The following is a 21112-nucleotide window of genomic DNA, read 5'->3' on the forward strand; positions in this document are numbered from 1 at the left end:
GATTTTACTAGATGGTAAGTAACAGCATCATATGCAAACAATCTAAGAGAGCTGCTCAGACTGTCTTCTAAATCATTTACATAGATTAAGAACAGCACAGGGCCTATAACACTCAGCTTGAAAATTCTGTTACCTGATACTGTTTTCCTAACTTCTGTAACTGAGGACCTACACTTCTGCCATGACTGCTACCTAGCAGTAGTACTCTCTTCTTTCTAATACCAGTGTTTTTCCTAGCCTTTCTACTCTCAGATGGAGTATGCAGCACATTTTTGACTTCTACACCATTTTGAGGCTCCTCTCCCCTCAACTGTGACAGTTGGTAGCCTGTAAGACAACAAAATTGTCAGACCACGTCTTCTTCCTGCTAGCCTTCCTATCCACTGCCAGTTCCCAACCACTTCCTCCATCCCCAACACTGCTTATTGCTTTCCTTTATCCTCACTAGCTCTCTCATAGCTTTTCTAAAGATACCAGTAAGATACAGCTACTCCTTTGCCACACCTCTATTAATCTGTTGCTGCTGCATATTTTGCAGTTTTCAAAAAAGAGGCCTCAGTGGCCTCCCCAGAGTTCTCCCCACTACATTCTCCATCAGGGAAGCCATTTGCTACAGGGAAAGACCTTTAATACCTAAAACTAAAAGAATATTCAGAGATTTATTGTTTATTCCACTATGAAAGTATGTAACTTCATGACAATTTGTTAAATTTGCTACAAGTACGCATTTAGTAACATCAGGTGTATGTATGTAAACAAAATGTTGGACAGGTGTTGCACCTAACATAAATTTAAAAAATGAGATAGTTTCAAAACAAAATGCAGAAAAAAGAAAAGTCAGTCTTAGATAATGACTGTTGGAAATTCAGTGTACAGATATATGGTCAACATAATAACCACTAAATATACTGAAAAGGTATTCATAAAGATATCACCAAAACTACGAAAGAAATTTGGCAAGCAATAAATTCCAGAAGACTGGAAAAATATAGTAATTTACCCATTGCCCAAGATGGGGGACAGAACATATACACTGAAGCACCAAAGAAACTGGTAGAGGCATGCATATTCAAATACACAGATATGTAAACATGCAGATTACGGCACTGTGTTTAGCAATGCCTATATAAGACAACAAGTGTCTGGTGCAGTTGTCAGATCAATTACTGCTGATACAATGGCAGGTTATTAAGATTTAAGGGCATTTGAATGTGGTGTTATAGTCGGCACACGAGTGATGGGATACAGCATCTACAAGGCAGCGATGAAGTGGAGATTTTGCCATATAACCATTTCATGCCTGTACCGTGAATATCAGGAATCCGATAAAACATCAAATCTCCGACAATGCTGCAGCCGGCAAAAGATCCTGCAAGAATGAGACCAACAATGACCGGTTCAACATGACAGAAGTGCAACCCTTGTACAAATTGCTGTAGATTCCAATGCTGGGCCATCACCAAGTGTCAGCAGGCAAACCATTCAATGAAACATCATCAACAGGACTTTCGGAGCTGAAGGCTGACTCATGTACCCTTGATGACTGCAGGATGCGAAGCTTTATGCCTCACCTTGTCCCGTCAACACCAACATTGGATTGTTGATGACTGCAAACATACTGCCTGGTCGGACTAGTCTCATTTCAAATTGTATTGAGTGGATGGACATGTACAGGTATGGAGACCACCTCATGAATCCATGGACCCTGTATGTCATCAAGGGACTGCTGAAGCTGGTGGAGGCTTTGTAATGGTGTGGGGTGTGTGCAGTTGGAGTGATATGGGACCCCTGATATGTCTAGATACAACTCTGACAGGTGGCATGTACATAAGCATCCTGTCTGGTCACCTGCATCCACATGTGTCCACTGTGCATTCTGACGGACTGTGTCAATTCCAGCAGGAAAATGCAACACCCCACATGTCCAAAATTGCTAGAGTGGCTCCATGTACACTGTTCTGAGTTTAAACACTTCCACTAGTCACCTAACTCCCCAGACATGAACATTATCGAGCATACCTGGGATGCCTTGCAACGTGCTGTTTGGAAGAGATATCCACCCCTCATACTCTTATGGATTTATGGGCAGCCCTGCAGAACTCATGGCGTCAATTCCCTCCAGCCCTTCCTCAGACATTAATTGAGTCCATGCCACATCATGTTGCAGCTCTTCTACATGCTTGTGGGGGCCTTACTCGATATTAGGTAGGTATACCAGTTTCTTGGGCTCTTCAGTTTATAAATAACTACTGTGGAATATCAGTTGCATAAAAAATCCTATCAGTGTTTCTTCTTTACGGAACACAGAAGCAACTTGAAACAGAAACTGGGGAATATCACTCAGAACTCAGCTCAGGTTTTTATTTTACCAAGCAATCACTTCAGGCAGATTCAAGTTACTTATAGATTTCCTACCATTTGCAGGTGATTTAGCACTTGTAACTCATGACATTTCATCAGCCCAAAATCAGATTGAACTCTTGAACAAAACTGTAGAAAAACTCAGCTTCAGGTCTCTTTTGAAAAGACAGAATACATGGCCTGCAACAGGCACCAAAATTAATGGAGACCAAATATTGCAAAATTAAACGAGTGCCACAATTTAAAAATCTCTATGAAACCATTCAGGGTAATGGAATCAAAATGAAGGCAAATGACTTTAGCTGCCAATAGACAAAAACTGCATACTAACTGACCTAAAATATCTACAACAAGAGATTTACCTCCAAGCACACAAAACTAAGATATTAAAATACAGTAATTGAACCAGAAAGCCTCTATGGACTGAAAACATTAATTTTGAAGAGAAAACACACACTGAAAAACACTGACCAAACGAAACAAAATTGGAAGAAAAATTCTATGGGTAAAACTTTTAGACAAACAATAGTTACTCAGAGGCAGGCAGGAATCCTAACCATACACAAATATCCACAATACATTAGGAAATGCAAGTTGAGATTCTACAGACACATTAAAAGAATGAAACTAGATAGACTTGCAAAATGAATAGTCAAATTCTTTAATGAAATGAGTTAAGCCAAAATTGGTATGATGAAACATATTTTCAGCTCAAAACTGATCTCAAGTTACCAGGAATTACACCAGAAGATGTCCAAAATTGCAAAATCTTCAGGTTCAAAATTCACAAATGGTAAGTTGATCAAGAAGAAAAACCCAAGGAGAAGACTGGAACAACATGGTCTGAAGACATGAAGCAAGCCCACAGAAAGAGAATGGAAGAAATGTGGGCACAAAGGAAGGTAAATGCCCACCTCTAAGTACTTTGGATATTTCCAAGTGGACTTTTTCACAAACAATAAATAATGTATTCAAAATGTGAAATAACAAAAGAGAACAAAAATACAATCAAAAAAACATAATAAAAAGCTTTGTTTTGATTTGCACTAAAACCAAACTTGTCTCTTGGCTGCAGTCTTACTGAAGATCATGAGGTATTTGTGTTTGCAGCAGTACCTGCCGGGTTACTTCAGTCCAATTTACATTTCACTGGTAATGGCATCTGGCAGACACAATTGTGTCTGTTACGTAAGCTGTTTTACCATGTATGTATTTGGAATTGGCAACAAACGGCATCTGGCTGTGAGGAAGACTGTTTCCACATTTCAGATGAGACTGTGTGGGAGGCTGCAGAAAATTTTAATGCCCACTCAGTAAGTACTATCCAGAACAACCCCTAGATGACAATGGCATTGCATTGTCACAACTACCATTTGTCTGGCAAGTATATGTAGAAATATACTAGCCATTTAAATCATTTAAATAGAATTACAGAAGCAGTGTATCTTGATGTATAGTTTTGTTTAACAGAAATGCTTCTTGGTTTCTTCAGCAAGAAGAAAAAAAGTGAGGGATACTTTAAAAGTCCACATTTTACTCAACCATGGATTTTTGTCCTAACAAATTTTGCTCAACCATGGATTTTTGTCCTAACACACCGTCATTATGGACAAATACAAGTGAAACTATCATTGAGCATAAATCAAGATTAAACAGAGTGATAAAGATGTGTACAGTTATGTCCCATATTGTTGATTATGATTGATCTGTTGTATACAATGACACATTATCATGCAGAAACAAAATATAAAGATTGAGTTGCCAAAACTGTTTCCTGTGACTGGCAGTTTTCAGACTTGCCAATAACTTTTGCATGTATATACACACTATGAGAACAATGCATAAAGTATGTAAATTTGTACCAGTGGTAGTAAAAGAAATGTAGTAAAGGGGGGAAAAACTGTCTTTTAACCTCTGTATAAACTCTGATTTCTCGTTTTTGTATTTATGGTCCTTATGTGAGTAGCACCGGAGGCAATAAAATAATTATGCAGTATGTCACAAAAGCTCATTCTCTGAGCTCCTGTTAGTTGAGAAATATTCTGAAAGCCAAGCATTTGAATGTGAATTGCAGAGTAGTGATGTAACAATATTATGAGAAGGAAGTTGCTACTCACCATATAGCGAGGATGCTGAGTCGCAGATAGGCACGACAAAAAGACTCTCACAATTATAGCTTTCGGCTGTTAAATGCCTTTATCAACAGTAAGTACACACACACCCCTTCCCCCTTCCCCCCCACATGCACGCAAACCCAGCTCACACACATGACTGCAGTCTAGGCAACTGAAACCATACTGCAAGCAGCAGCACCAGTGCATGATGGGAGTGGCGACTGGGTGGGGGTAAGGAGGAGTCTGGGGTGGAAAGGGGGAAGGGTAGGGATAGTAGGCTGGGGGGTAGTGGACAGTGAAGTGCTGCAGTTGAGACAAAAGGCGGAGGACAAGTGGCGAGGGGTGGGAGGTAGGGGTGGGGGTGGGTGGGGGGGGGGGGGGGAAGTAGCAGAAAAGGAGAGAAATAAAAAGACTGTGATGTGGTGGTGGAATCATGGCTGTGTAGTACTAGAATGGGAACAGGGAAGGGGCTGGATGGGTGAGGACAGTGACCTGTAACTCTCCTGGCCTCAGCCTTCGTTAATCACTGTCCTCACCCATCCAGCCCCTTTTCTGTTCCCATTCCAGCACTACACAGCCATGATTCCACCACTACACCCAGTCTTTTTATTTCTCTCCTTTTCTGCTACCCCCCCCCCCCCCCTATCCCTTCCTGTCCCTTGCCCTTCATCTAACCTACAGCACTTCACTGTCCACTATTGTTGGCAAAGGCATTAATGGCCGAAAGCTTTAAGTGTGAGAATCTTTTTATTGTGCCTATCTACAACTCAGCATCTCCACTATATGGTGAGTAGCAACTTTCCTTCTGATAATCTTGTTACATTCCATCCTAGATTTTCCAGAGTAGTGATGTAGATAAAGTGTCACAAAAATTCATCTTTTTCCCTTCAAGAATTCCCCTTTAATCTCATGGATTGTTATTTTAACCTTTGTATTCACAGAACTAATGAATCTGGCAGCATGTGTATTAATTGTTTTGATGTCCTTTAATACAACTGTTGGGGACATCATTCTAACAGTACTCAACAATAGTGTTCAATAAGTTGTTTCCTATATAGTGCCTTACACCATACCGTAACTCTTCCAATGAAGTTAAGATTCCTAACAGCTGAACTTGCATGCTTTTACCAATTCATATTGTTTTAGAGTCGAGCAGCGTACTATAAATAGGATATTCAAACATTATAGAAATGATTATCCTACCAACTGACAATAAATTACATTCATCCACAGTCATCATATGTAAAAAACACACCCACCCACCATCACACTGTGTGCTATATGAGAGAGAGAGAGAGAGAGAGAGAGAGAGAGAGAGAGAGAGAGAGAGAGAGAGAGATTGGGGGGGGGGGGGGGGTGTTGGTTGGCTGACGAGTGAGGGAGGACCAAACAGTGATAGCAGAAAGTGAGAGAGGAACAACGTCAACAGCACAGTGACAAAGAGTAAAGAACAGGAGCGGGGAGGGAGAGGGATGAGAGAAGTGGCCACCTCAGAGGCATTATGTACGAGGGCAGTTCAATAAGTAATGCAACACATTTTTTTTCTGAAACAGGGGTTGTTTTATTCAGCATTGAAATACACCAGGTTATTCCCCAATCTTTTAGCTACACAACACTATTTTTCAACGTAATCTCCATTCAATGCTACGGCCTTACGCCACCTTGAAATGAGGGCCTGTATGCCTGCACGGTACCATTCCACTGGTCGATGTCGGAGCCAACGTCGTACTGCATCAATAACTTCTTCATCATCCGCGTAGTGCCTCCCACGGATTGCGTCCTTCATTGGGCCAAACATATGGAAATCCGACGGTGCGAGATCGGGGCTGTAGGGTGCATGAGGGAGAACAGTCCACTGAAGTTTTGTGAGCTCCTCTCGGGTGCGAAGACTTGTGTGAGGTCTTGCGTTGTCATGAAGAAGGAGAAGTTCGTTCAGATTTTTGTGCCTACGAACACGCTGAAGTCGTTTCTTCAATTTCTGAAGAGTAGCACAATACACTTCAGAGTTGATCGTTTGACCATGGGGAAGGACATCGAACAGAATAACCCCTTCAGCATCCCAGAAGACTGTAACCATGACTTTACCAGCTGAGGGTATGGCTTTAAACTTTTTCTTGGTAGGGGAGTGGGTGTGGCGCCACTCCATTGATTGCCGTTTTGTTTCAGATTCGAAGTGATGAACCCATGTTTCATCGCCTGTAACAATCTTTGGCAAGAAATTGTCACCCTCAGCCACATGACGAGCAAGCAATTCCGCACAGATGGTTCTCCTTTGCTCTTTATGGTGTTCGGTTAGACAACGAGGGACCCAGCGGGAACAAACCTTTGAATATCCCAACTGGTGAACAATTGTGACAGCACTACCAACAGAGATGTCAAGTTGAGCACCGAGTTGTTTGACGGTGATCCGTCGATCATCTCGAACGAGTGTGTTCGCACGCTCCGCCATTGCAGGAGTCACAGCTGTGCACGGCCGGCCCGCACGCGGGAGATCAGACAGTCTTGCTCGACCTTGCGGCGATGATGACACACGCTTTGCCCAACGACTCACCGTGCTTTTGTCCACTGCCAGATCACTGTAGACATTCTGCAAGCGCCTATGAATATCTGAGATGCCCTGGTTTTCCACCAAAAGAAACTCGATCACTGCCCGTTGTTTGCAACGCACATCCGTTACAGACGCCATTTTAACAGCTCCGTACAGCGCTGCCACCTGTCGGAAGTCAATGAAACTATACGAGACGAAGCGGGAATGTTTGAAAATATTCCACAAGAAATTTCCGGTTTTTTCAACCAAAATTGGCCGAGAAAAAAAATGTGTTGCATTACTTATTGAACTGCCCTCGTATGATGGGGCACCAGCAATGTAATTGACGCATTTTGATCCTCGTCTCATACCCTGATCATGACACAAGAAAAGGGGAAACAAAATTGTACAACAGAACATATTGAATGTAGGGAAAAAGGGGGGGGGGGCAATCTGGCCCCACAGAGGCAAGGCTGAAGGCCTCCCAAACCAATGGCAACACTAAATGAGGGACTCCAGCTCCAGGAGGACATTCAGGTACTTACAAGTGGGAGGACAAACCATTTTCAGAAGGAAAAACTGAGGGGGATGTAACCACATGAGGTTGTCTGCTAACAACTGTGATAAGAGGGCATATTTAGTGCAAAGAGCCAGGAGGCAGGGCCAGCCCAGAAAAATATGGATTGTCATGAGGGGGGACCATAATTACAAAGGAAGGGGAAGGGATTGGGGAATGGCAGCTAGTTACACAGGAAAAAAAACCATGAGTCAGGCTGGTACGGTTGATATGAAGATGGCAGGGGATGGTAGATTCCCACAGGGAGAGGTGTAAGGAAGAACACCATGTAGCCAAAGTCCCTGTAATTGTACAAAGGTTATTAGACAGGGTGGTGCTCCCTGTTTCCCCAAGAGTTGGCCCACAGTTAATCAAAAAGGAATCTGATGTGAAGCCACAAATCTGCTCCCAGAGGGATCGCAAAGAATGGAGGGTAGGTGTCTGTAGCCTTCCTCCCCAGCCTAACAATCGGCAAACTCATTATACTGTTACCCACATGGATAGGAACCCAAAGGAAATCAACCATTCATTCAAGCAGCATGATCATGATCAGTGAGGTCATGAATGGCAGAGACCAAGGGGAGGCAGGAAAACACTGGGTTGTAGCCTGAAGGTGACTTATTGAGTCCACACACTACAAAAACTCATGTGAATGAGGACCGTTTATTAAAGCAGAACACCTGAGACATGGCCATTAGTTCTGCACACTTAATACCCCATGGCGTTCCATGGCAACAAAAGACATGCAACTCTGAACAACTGGTGGGACAGGAAATGGCAAATAAAAATTGAGAGGGAGCCCTGAAGACCCCACTCAGAGTATTAGTAAGATGTGATGGCACCAAGCCATGTTGTAGGCCTTCAAAAATCAAAGAAAACTGTGACAAGACAGTGATGCTGAGAAAAGGCGTGCCAAAATTAAATTCCTAACTGAAGTAGATGATCGATTGGAGACTGTCCCTCCTGAAAACCACACTAGTAATAAGACAAAAGGTCCCAAGATTCAAGGACCCAACAGAGCCACCATCCATTCCAATGACTTGCAGGGGGACATTAATCAGACTGATCAGCTGGTAACTATTGAGGATGACAGATCCTTCCAGGGCTTATACACAGGAATCAAAATACTGTTGCTCCACTGGGAGCAGAAAACACCTTGGAGAAAAACACAGTTATGCACCTGGAGGAGATAGTGTCATTGTAGAGGATTGAAATGTTTAAACAATTGGTTATTGATGGAATTGGGGCCAGGGGCTGAAGTGTGGGAAGAGGAGAGGTCAGAATACGTTCCCATTCAGTGCGAGTTTCATTGTTGGTTTCCACCTGACAAGGGGAAGCTTTAACCAGTTGTTTCAGGAAGAGGAAGGCAGCTGGATAGGAGGGTGATGCTGATGCCATCACAAAATGGGTTGCATGGTGTTCCTCAAGAATCCAGTAATATTTACGAAGGCCACCCGGGAAGGCAAGGCCTGGAATACAACACAGCCATTGGCAACCTTTGAGGGTGTAGAGTGTAGGCCACAGTTATGAAAAGGGATAGAAGAAGCTAGAGAGGAGACCTGTTTGCTCTGTTTGATGAAGTAACAGGCTTTGGCATAAAGGCATTTAAAGGTAATAAGACTGGCAAAGGATGGGTGCTTCTTAAAGCATAGAAAGGCTTACTGGTGATCACAGATGATGACTGAAATGACCTTGCTACACCACAGGAGTGGCTGGTGACGAAAGGGGCCCATTGAATGGGGAACAGTACTACCAGTGGTGCAGATAATATTATCAGACACATCGCAGGCATGTACCACATGACAAAGAGGGGATTAAACACAAAGTGGGCGGTGTAGGGAGAGGCAACAGCATGATGGAAAACCCAGCAGGCCTTGGGTTATTCATGTATTTGAAGTTATACATTATCAATAATTGGACATGCTTCACAGTTGGTGTAATTAGTTGAAGCAATACAGCATATGATCATTAAAGATGTGTTCATCATTCAGTAGCTGGAAAAGAAATTCCAATAACCAATACTAAAATGGGAATTAAACCAAGGAGGAAAAGAGGGGTAAGTTACTTAAGGAGCGCAGTTAGCGGCTCTAAGTGTAGGTAGCTTATAAGGAGGGGGAGAGAGACAAACCGTGACCACAGAGTCCAAGTGGACCCGGGCAGCAGCTGCTCCCAATATGGTATCAAGAGGAATCCATGTAGTAAAAATGTCCTTATGGGCTAATATGCAAATGCCACTGGAAGCACTCAAAGGGCCAGCCCAATTCTGACAAAGCACAGAACCTAGAAAGGGTTGGCGAGTGAGCATCAGTAAAATGAGATTCATTTACTAAGACACAAGCTGTGGAGTAAAAGCAAATAAGGGTTCACAGCTCTGCAAGGTGATGCTAATATCTGTTACAATTCCACTGAATAAGCATGTAACAAGGATCTAAATGGGAGGTGAATGGGCCAAAGCCACTCACGTTTGCATGTCACCATCCACCACCATCAAGGATGGGACAACATCCGTAAGAAAGAGGTCAGACTCAGGTTGCTAGGCCGAATTGGCACCAAAGGGGCCCTGACCCAGCAGTTATGTTCCTCCTCTTCCTCCCCCTCCTCCTCCTCCTCCTCCTCCTCCTCCTCCTCCTCCTCCTCCCCCTCCTCTTTTGGAGGCCACGGAGGTCAGGGCCCAGAGAAAGAGAGTAGGTTTCAGCGCAGTCTGGAACAGAGAGGGTGGGTGACCTCAGGATGTGTGGACTGTGGGTCTAACTACCGTGTGGCAGCAGTTCACTAGCCAAGGAGACACTGGGGGAGGGTGGAGGTGCCCCATCACAGGCAGATGCCAAATGCCAAACAGGAGGGACACCCCCTGAGTGGAGGGTGTGGGAACCACAGGGAATGGGGAGAGGACTGGGATAAAGAGGAGGGAGGAGGGGAAAAGTACATAACAGAGGCAAAGTTAGATGTCACAGACACAGGGTGAAGGGTGGTCATATTTTTGATGAGCCTCAGTGTAGAATAAACAACACTCCTGTACCTTCTTTTCCTTCATATAAAACAGGCAATCCAGTGAGCATGGAGAGTAATTGCCATGAAAATAAAGGAACTAGGTTCATTGAGTGGATATCCACAGTGACCACATAGAGGGTCAGCTATACAGAGGGAACACACATGCCTGTAACGCAAAAATAGAAAACACCTCATGGGTGGTGGGACATACGCCTCCACATATCACTGAAACTATAACCTAGACCTTTTCTAGGAAGGTATCCTCTCCCTCTCAACTGCCAGAATAAAGGCACCAATATTGATGCAATTGTCCTTATGCCTATCTGAACATGCTGAATAAATAAGTGCCCTGCCATTTTAGATTGGCCTGGAGATCCCCATCAGTTTGTAGGAGTCTGTATGAGAATGACACACTGAACCATATTCAAGGACTGATGAGAAGTAATGGACACCATGCTGCCAAGACGGTCAAAGGCACGAAGGGCCACTAATTGTGTGGCAGTAGTAGTTTTGTTCTACAGTGAACCCATCTGGCCTTTGCCGAAAATTCCAATGCTCCACAATGAGAAGCAACCACTCTTAGGCATACACAAGGAAAGAGCATTTCAGGTATTAAGTGTGATCCCTATGTTGCCAGAGACTCAACCGAAAGATTGTATAACCACCCCACCATATGACTGGCTACTGTGCTGGCTATATAGTGTTAGAAGGACAATGGCATCAAGGGAAATATGGAAGACATACTGTCTCTTACACATGCTGAAGATGCTAAGTAAGTTGTCCTACGCCATTAGGCTCACACTATGGAGAAAAAAGTTAGAAGGGGAGATCAAATCTCAAAGGGAGACCAAAAATGCCAAAAAAGGAACAAGCACGTAAGAGACAGCAGAAACCAGGAGGATAGACAGGCTGACATAAGCAAGGACACCAGGAGACAAGAAGGAGAGGGTAGAAGGGAAGGAGCAAGGACAATGAAGGAGAGCCAAGGGAAAGAAAAATAGCCTAGGAAGGAAGGAAGGAAGGAAGGAAGGAAGGGCTGCAGTAGATAGGAGCCCCGTGTACGCCTCACATGAAGTCACCAAAGAGCCCTGAGCCCCCTATGCAATGGTCTCATCAGTAAACAGTCTCAGATTGCTACCCACCTTGTCTGATATTATTTAGATACATGGAGAATGGGAGTTTCCTGTTACGCTTCCCTGATATTACCTTTGACTCTGATGAACAGTTACCATCCAGGATGACATACAAGGTTTTATTACTCAGAAAGTCTTTAAGCCAGCCATATATTTGAGAACCTATTCCGTATGCTTGTACCTTTATTATTGGTTATCAGTGTGATAAGATGTTGAATGCTTTCGAGAAATCTAGGAAAATAGAATCTGTCAACTAGTATACGTCCATGGTTCACAGGATAGTTTGTATGGAAATGGCAAGCTGTTTTTACCATGAAAATTGCTTTTAAAAGCCATACATATCTACAGATAAACTTTTCTGTCACTATATTCAAGCTCACATTATGTTCAAGCATCCTGCAGAAGATAACTGTTAAGAATATGGGAGAACATTTTGAAAATGCGTTCTTTTGCTCTTATATACGAGAGAAGCCTACACTTCTTTCCATTCGCTTGCAACTATTCTTTCTGAAAGAGATTAATGGTTGAGCATAGAAAGGGAATAATGTCACAGAGTACATTGTGTGAAACTGAATTGGTACTCAAGTCCATGCACGTTACACATTTACAACTGGCTCAACTACTTCTCAGAACCAGCAGTGCTTATTTCTAGGTCGCATATTTCAAATTTTATGTGCTGGTTGAACAATTTTAACTCTATACAACATTTCTGTGTATTTTTTAAAATGTGAGCTTTAATGCTTTGAATTTCCTTTGCTACCTTCTTTTTCTGAACAACACTAGTCAATGTGTGACTGAGCACAAGCTTTTGGCCTCCTTAACAATTTTAGATAAAACCAGAATTTTGTAGGATTCTCTGAAAGATCTTCTGGTACTGTATGATGGGAAGTTGTTATATGCATTGTGTGTACCTTAGAAGTACAAGGATTTCAAATAACTTTGGCTCATTATCATTTTTGCAGCCTTTCATGAGCTGAGTGTGCAACCATATGTTTCCTCAGTGTTTATTAAACTTTATTAAACCAGGAAAGACTTTCCTCATCCTTCATTGACTTACCTGACACACAAATATCCAGAGTGTGATGAATGGTGAGTTTAAAATTTGTCCACAACTTCTATACTTGCAGCAGCATGCTGCAGCATTGAGCTTCACACCTCTCACTGAGAATTGCAATTCACTGTTGACACTCTTCTTCCTCAATTTATTCAGAGCAACAGTTGGAGTTCCAAACCAGTGTTCCTCAGCACATCACCGAGGAGGCACATGACCCTTTTCACTGACTCACTGAATTATTACATATGTTTTCTGAGAATTCTTGTTAACACTAAACTCGATCATGTGGATCATAATCTAAATTATTCCACATAGAAATAACATTGTCATCAGTGGCAAAATCTAGAACTCTGTATACACCAGTGCAAATTCAAACATAGTGTAGTGTTGCCTGGCAAAGGGATGTGTGTCCTGCTCACTGAAGATTACAACTGACAAGGAAACAACCACCTTGAGTACCATAGTATGCTAGTGGCTCTTCTGATCCGTAATTTATATGCACTTGTGAAGAAGAGGTTTTTGTGATTGTACTATATCTACAAACATACCCAGCAAACCGTTGAAGGCTATGGCACAAGTTATTTAGGATGGTACCACATGTTACAGTTTCTTCCCATTCCAATGACACATGAAGTGACTGCATAGATGCCTCTGTGCATGCAGTAATTATAGGCATCTGCAAGAGATGGGGTTGGGTGTGGTGTGGTGTGGTGGGGTGGGGGGCAGTGGCAAGTGGAGCACTTGCAGCTCCCCCTCCTCCTCTGCACTTTCTCTGGAATCTGGAGTACAGAGTTTTTATCCATTCCAGAATTCTCATACACTTCAAGCCATGATTTCCCAGAAGGGGATAACCAGCAATTCTCTGGGATATAATTTTTTTTGTGTAACTTGTAAAATTTAATTCTTGTGGCATGAACTATTTCAAAACTGACAAACTATTATCAGAACTGGCAATGTTAAGAGTCTTCTTTTATTTATGACACAAGGATTGCTGAATGTGCTGAGCTTTTCTGACCACAGTCGTAAACATGTTGTAATCTGTTTCTTACTCATTTTCCTACAAGAAACAAGCCATAGTACATTACTTCATTTCAATTATTTTTTATATTTATCTTTTGTGTCCAATGCTTTATGCAGGAAGGGAAAGGCAAAATTAAGAACATAAAGAATAATGAGCTAAGAATTCAAGGAAAACCATATTTACAAACAAAGTGATGATTGTTGCCAAGAGACAACATGCATAATATGATTAAGCTGAAATCATTAGAATTCAGCTATGCGCTATATAGTACCATAAAGTAAAACATTATTTGTTATGTGAATGCCATGTTTTTCTCCAGTTTTAGGAATTTTGCCATTTGTACTTTCAGTGTTTCCTATTTCTTGTCAACAGTTGTTTCCAGACATTTTACCAACGTGTCTTATGTTGTCCAATTAGATGGTAACTGTTTTTGTATGTCCATTATACTCCATAACTCTGAAGCTATGGATTGTTGACTCTGATAGAAGCAACCTAGCCAATAAACCTCAGAGAAAAAAAGCTATCTTTGATTCAGTGTTATGATATAGATGCTGTCCACTCCGGTTCTTAAAAGCATAACAAAATATTAAATTTTAATTTCTGGTTTTGTTGTACTGGTCTGTTACTTACATCATTTATTTATGTCCCGTCAGCAATATAATAAAATAACTTCGCTCTAATAGTGTTATCATTATTTTGCCCACCAGTTACTTACTGTTGATAGAATGCTGCTGATTAATTTTACAACTTCAGTCTCCCCTACAAGAAACTGACATATTAAAACAAATAATGTTTATCTCACCTTGGCTTCCCATTCCATACCAAGAACAACAATGCACAATAATGCAATTACTGTTATGACACCTGTAATTCGCATGTCATTCACTCCACCATCAACAATTGAGAGACCATAAGAATCGAGCAAATCATTTAAGGATTCAGAAAACCCAACAACATACATTGCACATGCCAATGCATTTGCTAGTGACAAAATTAGGCCAATTGATCCTCCAAATTCTGGTCCCAGGGATCGTGATATAGTGTAGTACATGCCACCTGGAAGTTAAAGATGAGGAAGAAAATAAATGAATGATACACATTGTGCCTTGTCTGTAAGAAGTTACAAGCAAACATACCTCCTTTTATGATCCCATTTGTACTAATAGCTGACATTGATAATCCTGTTATCACAGTCACTGCACTGGTGCTTAGTATCAATAGCAAACCCTGCACTGAAAATGTGAGAATGAAATTCATTAAATCAGTTCCAGTATTTCAGGTCACACACATTGCATTACATATGGACTTTTTGTATATTGTGTTAGCTATCTACAATACGCAATGATAATTTTGCACGATCAAAACTAACAAAGAGCAGTTTAGTTTTTCTAACTAAAATGTAGATAGAAAAATTTCATTCTTTGAAACATTGCTTCTTTTACAGTTATATCATTCAGTTGCTGCTCATATGCCGATATTACTTGTGGAAAGAACGCATTTAGCTAGGAAATCGTAAGAGATTATTACATTAATAACATGAAACCAATATAGCCACGCAATTCACAACTGAGGTTCTCATACAATTTATAGAAGTAACAAAGGTTAGCTTTCGAAGTATTTTAATATATATCTGATTTTTAATTTTCTGGTCTTTATCTGAAGATTTTTGCTGAGAAATGTAGACCTAAATACAAAATTTCTGGAGAAAAATGTCTGTGTGAAAATTATTTTTAGATGCAATTTACAGTTGTACATATTATAATTAATCTAATATGGTTTTTTGATTAGTTATGTATCCCCCATCATGACACCACTATCAGTAAAATATATTTTGAAGACTACAACCTCGAGTTTTCATTTTTTAAAGACTACAGTCACTTTTAGAAGAAATTATATTGGAAGTGAGCTCACACCCATCTGCCAAATTAACTATCAATACTCAGGATAAGGAATGAATTGTAATAATGGATGATATACAAGGGAAATTATGCTGACACTCAGCAAACTTAGCTGCTATGTGCTAATATAGGTGTATATTTGGAAGGCAAAACTAGAAAGTCATGATTAAGAAGACCAATTAGTTTCTTTCCTGTAATTATTAAGCTTGTGAGATGAACTTCTGAAATGGTTCAGATCACTTGGACATAGTAAACACTGCACATTCAGTTTCTAAGACATATTCTGGACTCAGCTCCTTCATGCCTTAAAATTTCACTTTTGAGTTGACTTCAGTCTTAATTCTAGTCCTAATTACAAGTATAAAGGTTGAGGGAAAGAAATGGCCTGAATCATGACTCCAGTATGCAGATTTAGTGACGGTATAAAGCCTGGTGAGTTAGCCAAAGGTCAAGTTTCTTCTCAGAGGAATGGGAAGTTCACTAGTTGGTGGATAAATTTGATTACCAGTGCTCAACAGTGAAGACGTAACAGTCCATTTTTTAAAATAATAGGACAAAAGTGATATACTTTAAGTGGGTAGAACATGCTAAATATCTATAAAACTCTCCAAAGATATTAACAGAGTAAGTTTATAGATGTAAAGTTCTGGAAAAAAATGTTTGCAGGTACATGTTAGTTGGTTTTCATACAGTTATTTGGATGGCTAAACTGGATTGCTGGCCGTCACTTAGCTTCAGGAGATGAAGCGTTAAATACTGCTGATCAACACTCATAGAAGTACATGACACTATTCCAGCTTTTGTAACTATTAGTTCCTTCCTCATGGGGAGGAAGAGTGATAGACTGGGGAAGGTTAAAAATGAAAGAGCAAGTCACTCACACCTGACTACATTTAAGGAACTCTGATCGTAATGTATTTTGGGGCAACTCAGCCATCCTGAAACTCATTGGAAAAGAAAAGCATATAAATTATAAAAATGGATGTACATATTAATGTACCACATTTCCTCCTAAACCACTGGACCAATTTCAACCAAACTTGGTGCAGGTATCATTGGCTGTCTGAGAAGAATCACTGTGGAGGTAAGAAATACCCACCAAGAGAAGGGGTGGGGGAGGGGTGAAAAGCTTTGTAGCCCACAATGCGAGAATACCTATACCTTAGTTATGCAGTATTTGAGAATAAGAGCACTTTTAGACTTGCAACAAACTTTACACATAATTTCAAACCTTTAAAAAAAAATAACAGAAGTATTCAGCAATGATATAAATATGGCTTTTGGAACAGACAAATGTAAGAAAAATAGCATAGTCAAGGGAAAACACACTCAACAAGAAGATTACGTATTGGATAACCACATCGACTGCATAGAAGCGATGGAAGATGCCTATAAATATCTAGGATACAGACAAAAAATAGGAATAGATAATACAAATATTAAAGAAGAACTAAAAGAAAAATATAGACAAAGACTAACAAAAATACTGAAAACAGAATTGACAGCAAGAAACAAGACAAAAGCTATAAATACCTATGCCATACCAATATTGACCTACTCATTTGGAGTAGTGAAATGGAGTAACACAGACCTAGAAGCACTCAATACACTTACATGATCACAATGCCACAAATATAGATTACATCACATACATTCAGCAACAGAAAGATTCACATTAAGCAGAAAGGAAGGAGGAAGGGCATTTATCGACATAAAAAACCTACATTATGGCTAGGTAGACAATTTAAGAAAATTCTTTATAGAAAGAGCAGAAACTAGCAAAATACACAAAGCAATCACTCATATAAATACATCGGCTACACCATTGCAATTTCATAACCACTTCTACAATCCTTTAGATCACATAACATCAACAGATATGAAGAAAGTAAATTGGAAAAAGAAAACACTACATGGCAAGCACCCGTATCATCTAACACAGCCACACATTGATCAAGACGTATCCAACACATGGCTAAGAAAAGGCAATATATACAGTGAGACGGAAGGATTCACGATTGCAATACAGGATCAAACAATGAACACCAGATATTACAGCAAGCATATTATTAAAGATCCCAATACCACAACAGATAAATGCAGACTTTGCAAACAACAAATAGAAACAGTAGATTACATCACTAGTGGATGTACAATACTAGGAAATACAGAATACCCCAGAAGACATGACAATGTAGCAAAAATAATACATCAACAACTTGCCATACAACATAAACTAATAAAACAACACGTTCCCACATACAAGTATGCACCACAAAATGTACTGGAGAATGATGAATGCAAATTATACTGGAACAGAACCATTATAACAGATAAAACAACACCACATAACAAACCTGACATCACACTCACCAATAAAAAGAAGAAATTAGCACAACTAATCGAAATATCCATACCCAATACAACAAATATACAGAAGAAAACAGGAGAAAAAATTGAAAAATACATCCAACTGGCTGAGGAACTCAAGGACATGTGGCATCAGGATAAAGTTGACATCATACCAATTATACTATCAACTACAGGAGTCATACCACACAATATCCACCAGTACATCAACGCAATACAGCTACATCCAAACGTATATATACAACTACAGAAATCTGTAATTATTGACACGTGTTCAACTACCCGAAAGTTCCTAAATGCAATGTAACATACCATACAGTTAAAAGGAAGTCACGATTGATCAAGGCCCGCATCACTTTCCATTTTTAACCAGACATAACGTCTGAGACAGGAAATAATAATAATAAGAATAATATCAATGTAAGACAGTTCAGGAGATACAATATTGTAAACACTGAATGTGTGAAAAGCTAACACATCATGCAAGATGTTTAAATTTATTACTTCATTGCTACGATCTCTGTTCACTACACTTTTTGCAGATAGTATCCACATTTGCCACTGAATGTCCCTAAATGCAACATCATATACCTCAAGCTATGTGAAAATGCAGGGTGAAATTCACTAGACAAACATGTGAAACAGACACATAAATATATTTGACATGTGCGTCTGCAAGGAAAGACATGGGTAAGAAGCTCATCCCAAACCTATGGTACGATTTTAATCAAATTTCGTACACATATTACTTCCAACCTGGAAGTATATGCTGCAGAGGTAAGAACCACCAGCCTCCCACTGGGGTAAGTGTGATAACATCGAGAGAGAAGGAGGATGATAGACAGCAAGGGGGAAGGATGGAATAGGCACAAATAGGAAGGAGAGGAGGAAATCGACAGAGGTAGGGGAGGGGGGAAATGGACAGGGAAAAGAAAGAAGAGAGATGGACACACAAAGGAAAGGGGAGGGGATTAATAGGGAGAGGAAGAGGGGGAGATTAACAAAGAGAGAGGGAGGAGGAGATGGACAGAGAGAGTGGGCAAGAGGAGATGAGCTAATAGAAGAATCAAATTAACACACACCCAGGCAGTGCTGGGTTTCTCAGCTAGTCAACCAATAAAATTCAGCAAGCGGAGGGTGCTATGTCAAACAAAATTATTTAAAATCATTTCTAACAATAGTCCAGCTATCACCAAAAATTGAGGGTACATCCTGTTGTAGTGCAAAGGCAGCCCTTTTGTCAGCATATAAAATGTACAGAGTTAAAACATGACACTGCACAAGCACTGCATTCATGTAGATTTTCCTGTCAGAGGAGGTGGCAGGCATCAAAGGGCAATGCCCAATCTTAAAAGCAAGCAAGTACTACTTTGTCCCTCCTAGGTAAAGATGTCACAAACTGAAGGTTGGTTTGAATGGCACAGTGCTTTGTTTTGCATAGTCCTATTAGAGTTGATTTGCCTTTTATCTCCTGCTAACCTTTGAACTGTCTTACTCAGATAGTCGTAGGGGGTCCTATTACTATGTAACAGATTTAGAACCATGGTGAAACTTCGTACTTCTCTCACACACAGATGATTGCCGAAGAGGAAAGAAACAACGTGTGAAAGAAAAAGTCCTGAGACTCAATGTAGGTCAAACTTTGGACCTTTGGATTTATCATCTGGCTCTTTACCACTGACCCAGTCCTGTATTTCAAGGCTGTACGCCATGATCCCACCACGCTGTAGTATCCAGAAAAATACAGCTACAGTTTCCTCCTCCTCCTCCTCCTCCTCCTCATGTAGGGGAGTTATAATGACTTGCATCATCTGACACAATGTATTTGCTGGGCAGATGTGTTGCATTGCCTACCAGACATGAAGGACATCTGAGCACATAAGTAAATTCCCGTTGTATTAAACTCATAAAACTCTGTTTACCACTTTAAGTTCAGCATAATACAATGAGAAATGCTTCAGTAGGCAATTTCGAATGCCACACTAAGTGAAATAGGGAAAAATGACAGAACACTCAAGACTTTTCCCCCCATTAGAAACATATGTAAAGACCTATACACTCTCAGCACTCTCAGACTGTTACAAACATAAGGGTGGGTTCATTGTCTTCCTGTGTTCCACAGTGTTCAAACTTAGCTTGAGGCTGATAAGCTCCTAATGAGGGTATTCACACAATTCCTATTTAAGAGAAGAAATATCTAATACAAGTTCATCAACTTATGCCTTTGTTTGAATAGCAAATTGTTTATTCACTTGATTGTTGTTGTATGTTCAGTGTATATAGATTGTGCTTCTAGATCAGTACGGTGAAGCAATTCTAACCCACACTCACTATGATAAGCACTGCTGTATGGCAAGAGGCATCTTACCAACCTCAGTACAGAAGTGAGGTGTAGGACTGCTTCAGTAAATTCCACAGCCAATTTAATTCTCTTGTGGTGGACAGCGTTCAGGATCTTTAAACAGAGAGGTATAGACAATCTCTCTACTATATGACCATGATGTCCACCAATGACAATTTCGTGACATACTAGAACGCCCCAGAAAAACTGCAGCTGACTACATACCAAGACTTTGAACACAATTTACCTGAAGTTGCAACTGAGAAACAAGAAATAGTGCAGGGGCATCCCCTGCTCCATTTTCTGACAAACAGGAAACTTCATGGGTTTCATGGGTTTAATGACAAACTTAGTCACTATAGTATACCCCTCAAAGAACAGGAAAGTAAGGACTAAAACAGCTCATGAGACTCATAGAAAGTGCACATTGAGCATACAAACCATGCCCCATACCTGAAAATCATATTACTTACAATGAGAAGCACGACAGAGTCAGTCATGCTGCGAGAAATACAAAACTCTGGCTTATCCATATATTGACTGACCAACAGGAATAGATCAACTGTCCTATGGAAAAACCGGTGTGGTCTCGGTATGGGCAAAGTAAGACCTGCTGCTGATCCCATTGTCCCAGCCGAAGTACCGGACCGTTATTTCACATTATCTACAACCACAATTAAACCATAAAGAAAACAGAGATGCTCAGATTACTTCAGGAGGGTAAATAACTGTAGCCATGAAAATTC

The 21112-nt window shown here is 40.6% G+C and overlaps 1 protein-coding gene across 1 annotated transcript in view; it reads right to left on the bottom strand.

Annotated features, from left to right (window-relative positions):
• LOC126412306 (bumetanide-sensitive sodium-(potassium)-chloride cotransporter-like) overlaps positions 1 to 21112 on the bottom strand; it is a gene marked incomplete at its 5' end in the record, with an annotated part of 214831 nt that overhangs the window by 160683 nt on the left and 33036 nt on the right. The window contains 2 exons of the mRNA XM_050081828.1: positions 14560 to 14813; positions 14894 to 14989. Of these exons, the coding sequence (XP_049937785.1) occupies positions 14560 to 14813; positions 14894 to 14989 (350 nt within the window). The remainder of the gene's footprint in view (positions 1 to 14559; positions 14814 to 14893; positions 14990 to 21112) is intronic.

Source organism: Schistocerca serialis, chromosome 7, assembly GCF_023864345.2.
Source record: "Schistocerca serialis cubense isolate TAMUIC-IGC-003099 chromosome 7, iqSchSeri2.2, whole genome shotgun sequence".
NCBI lineage: Eukaryota > Metazoa > Arthropoda > Insecta > Orthoptera > Acrididae > Schistocerca > Schistocerca serialis.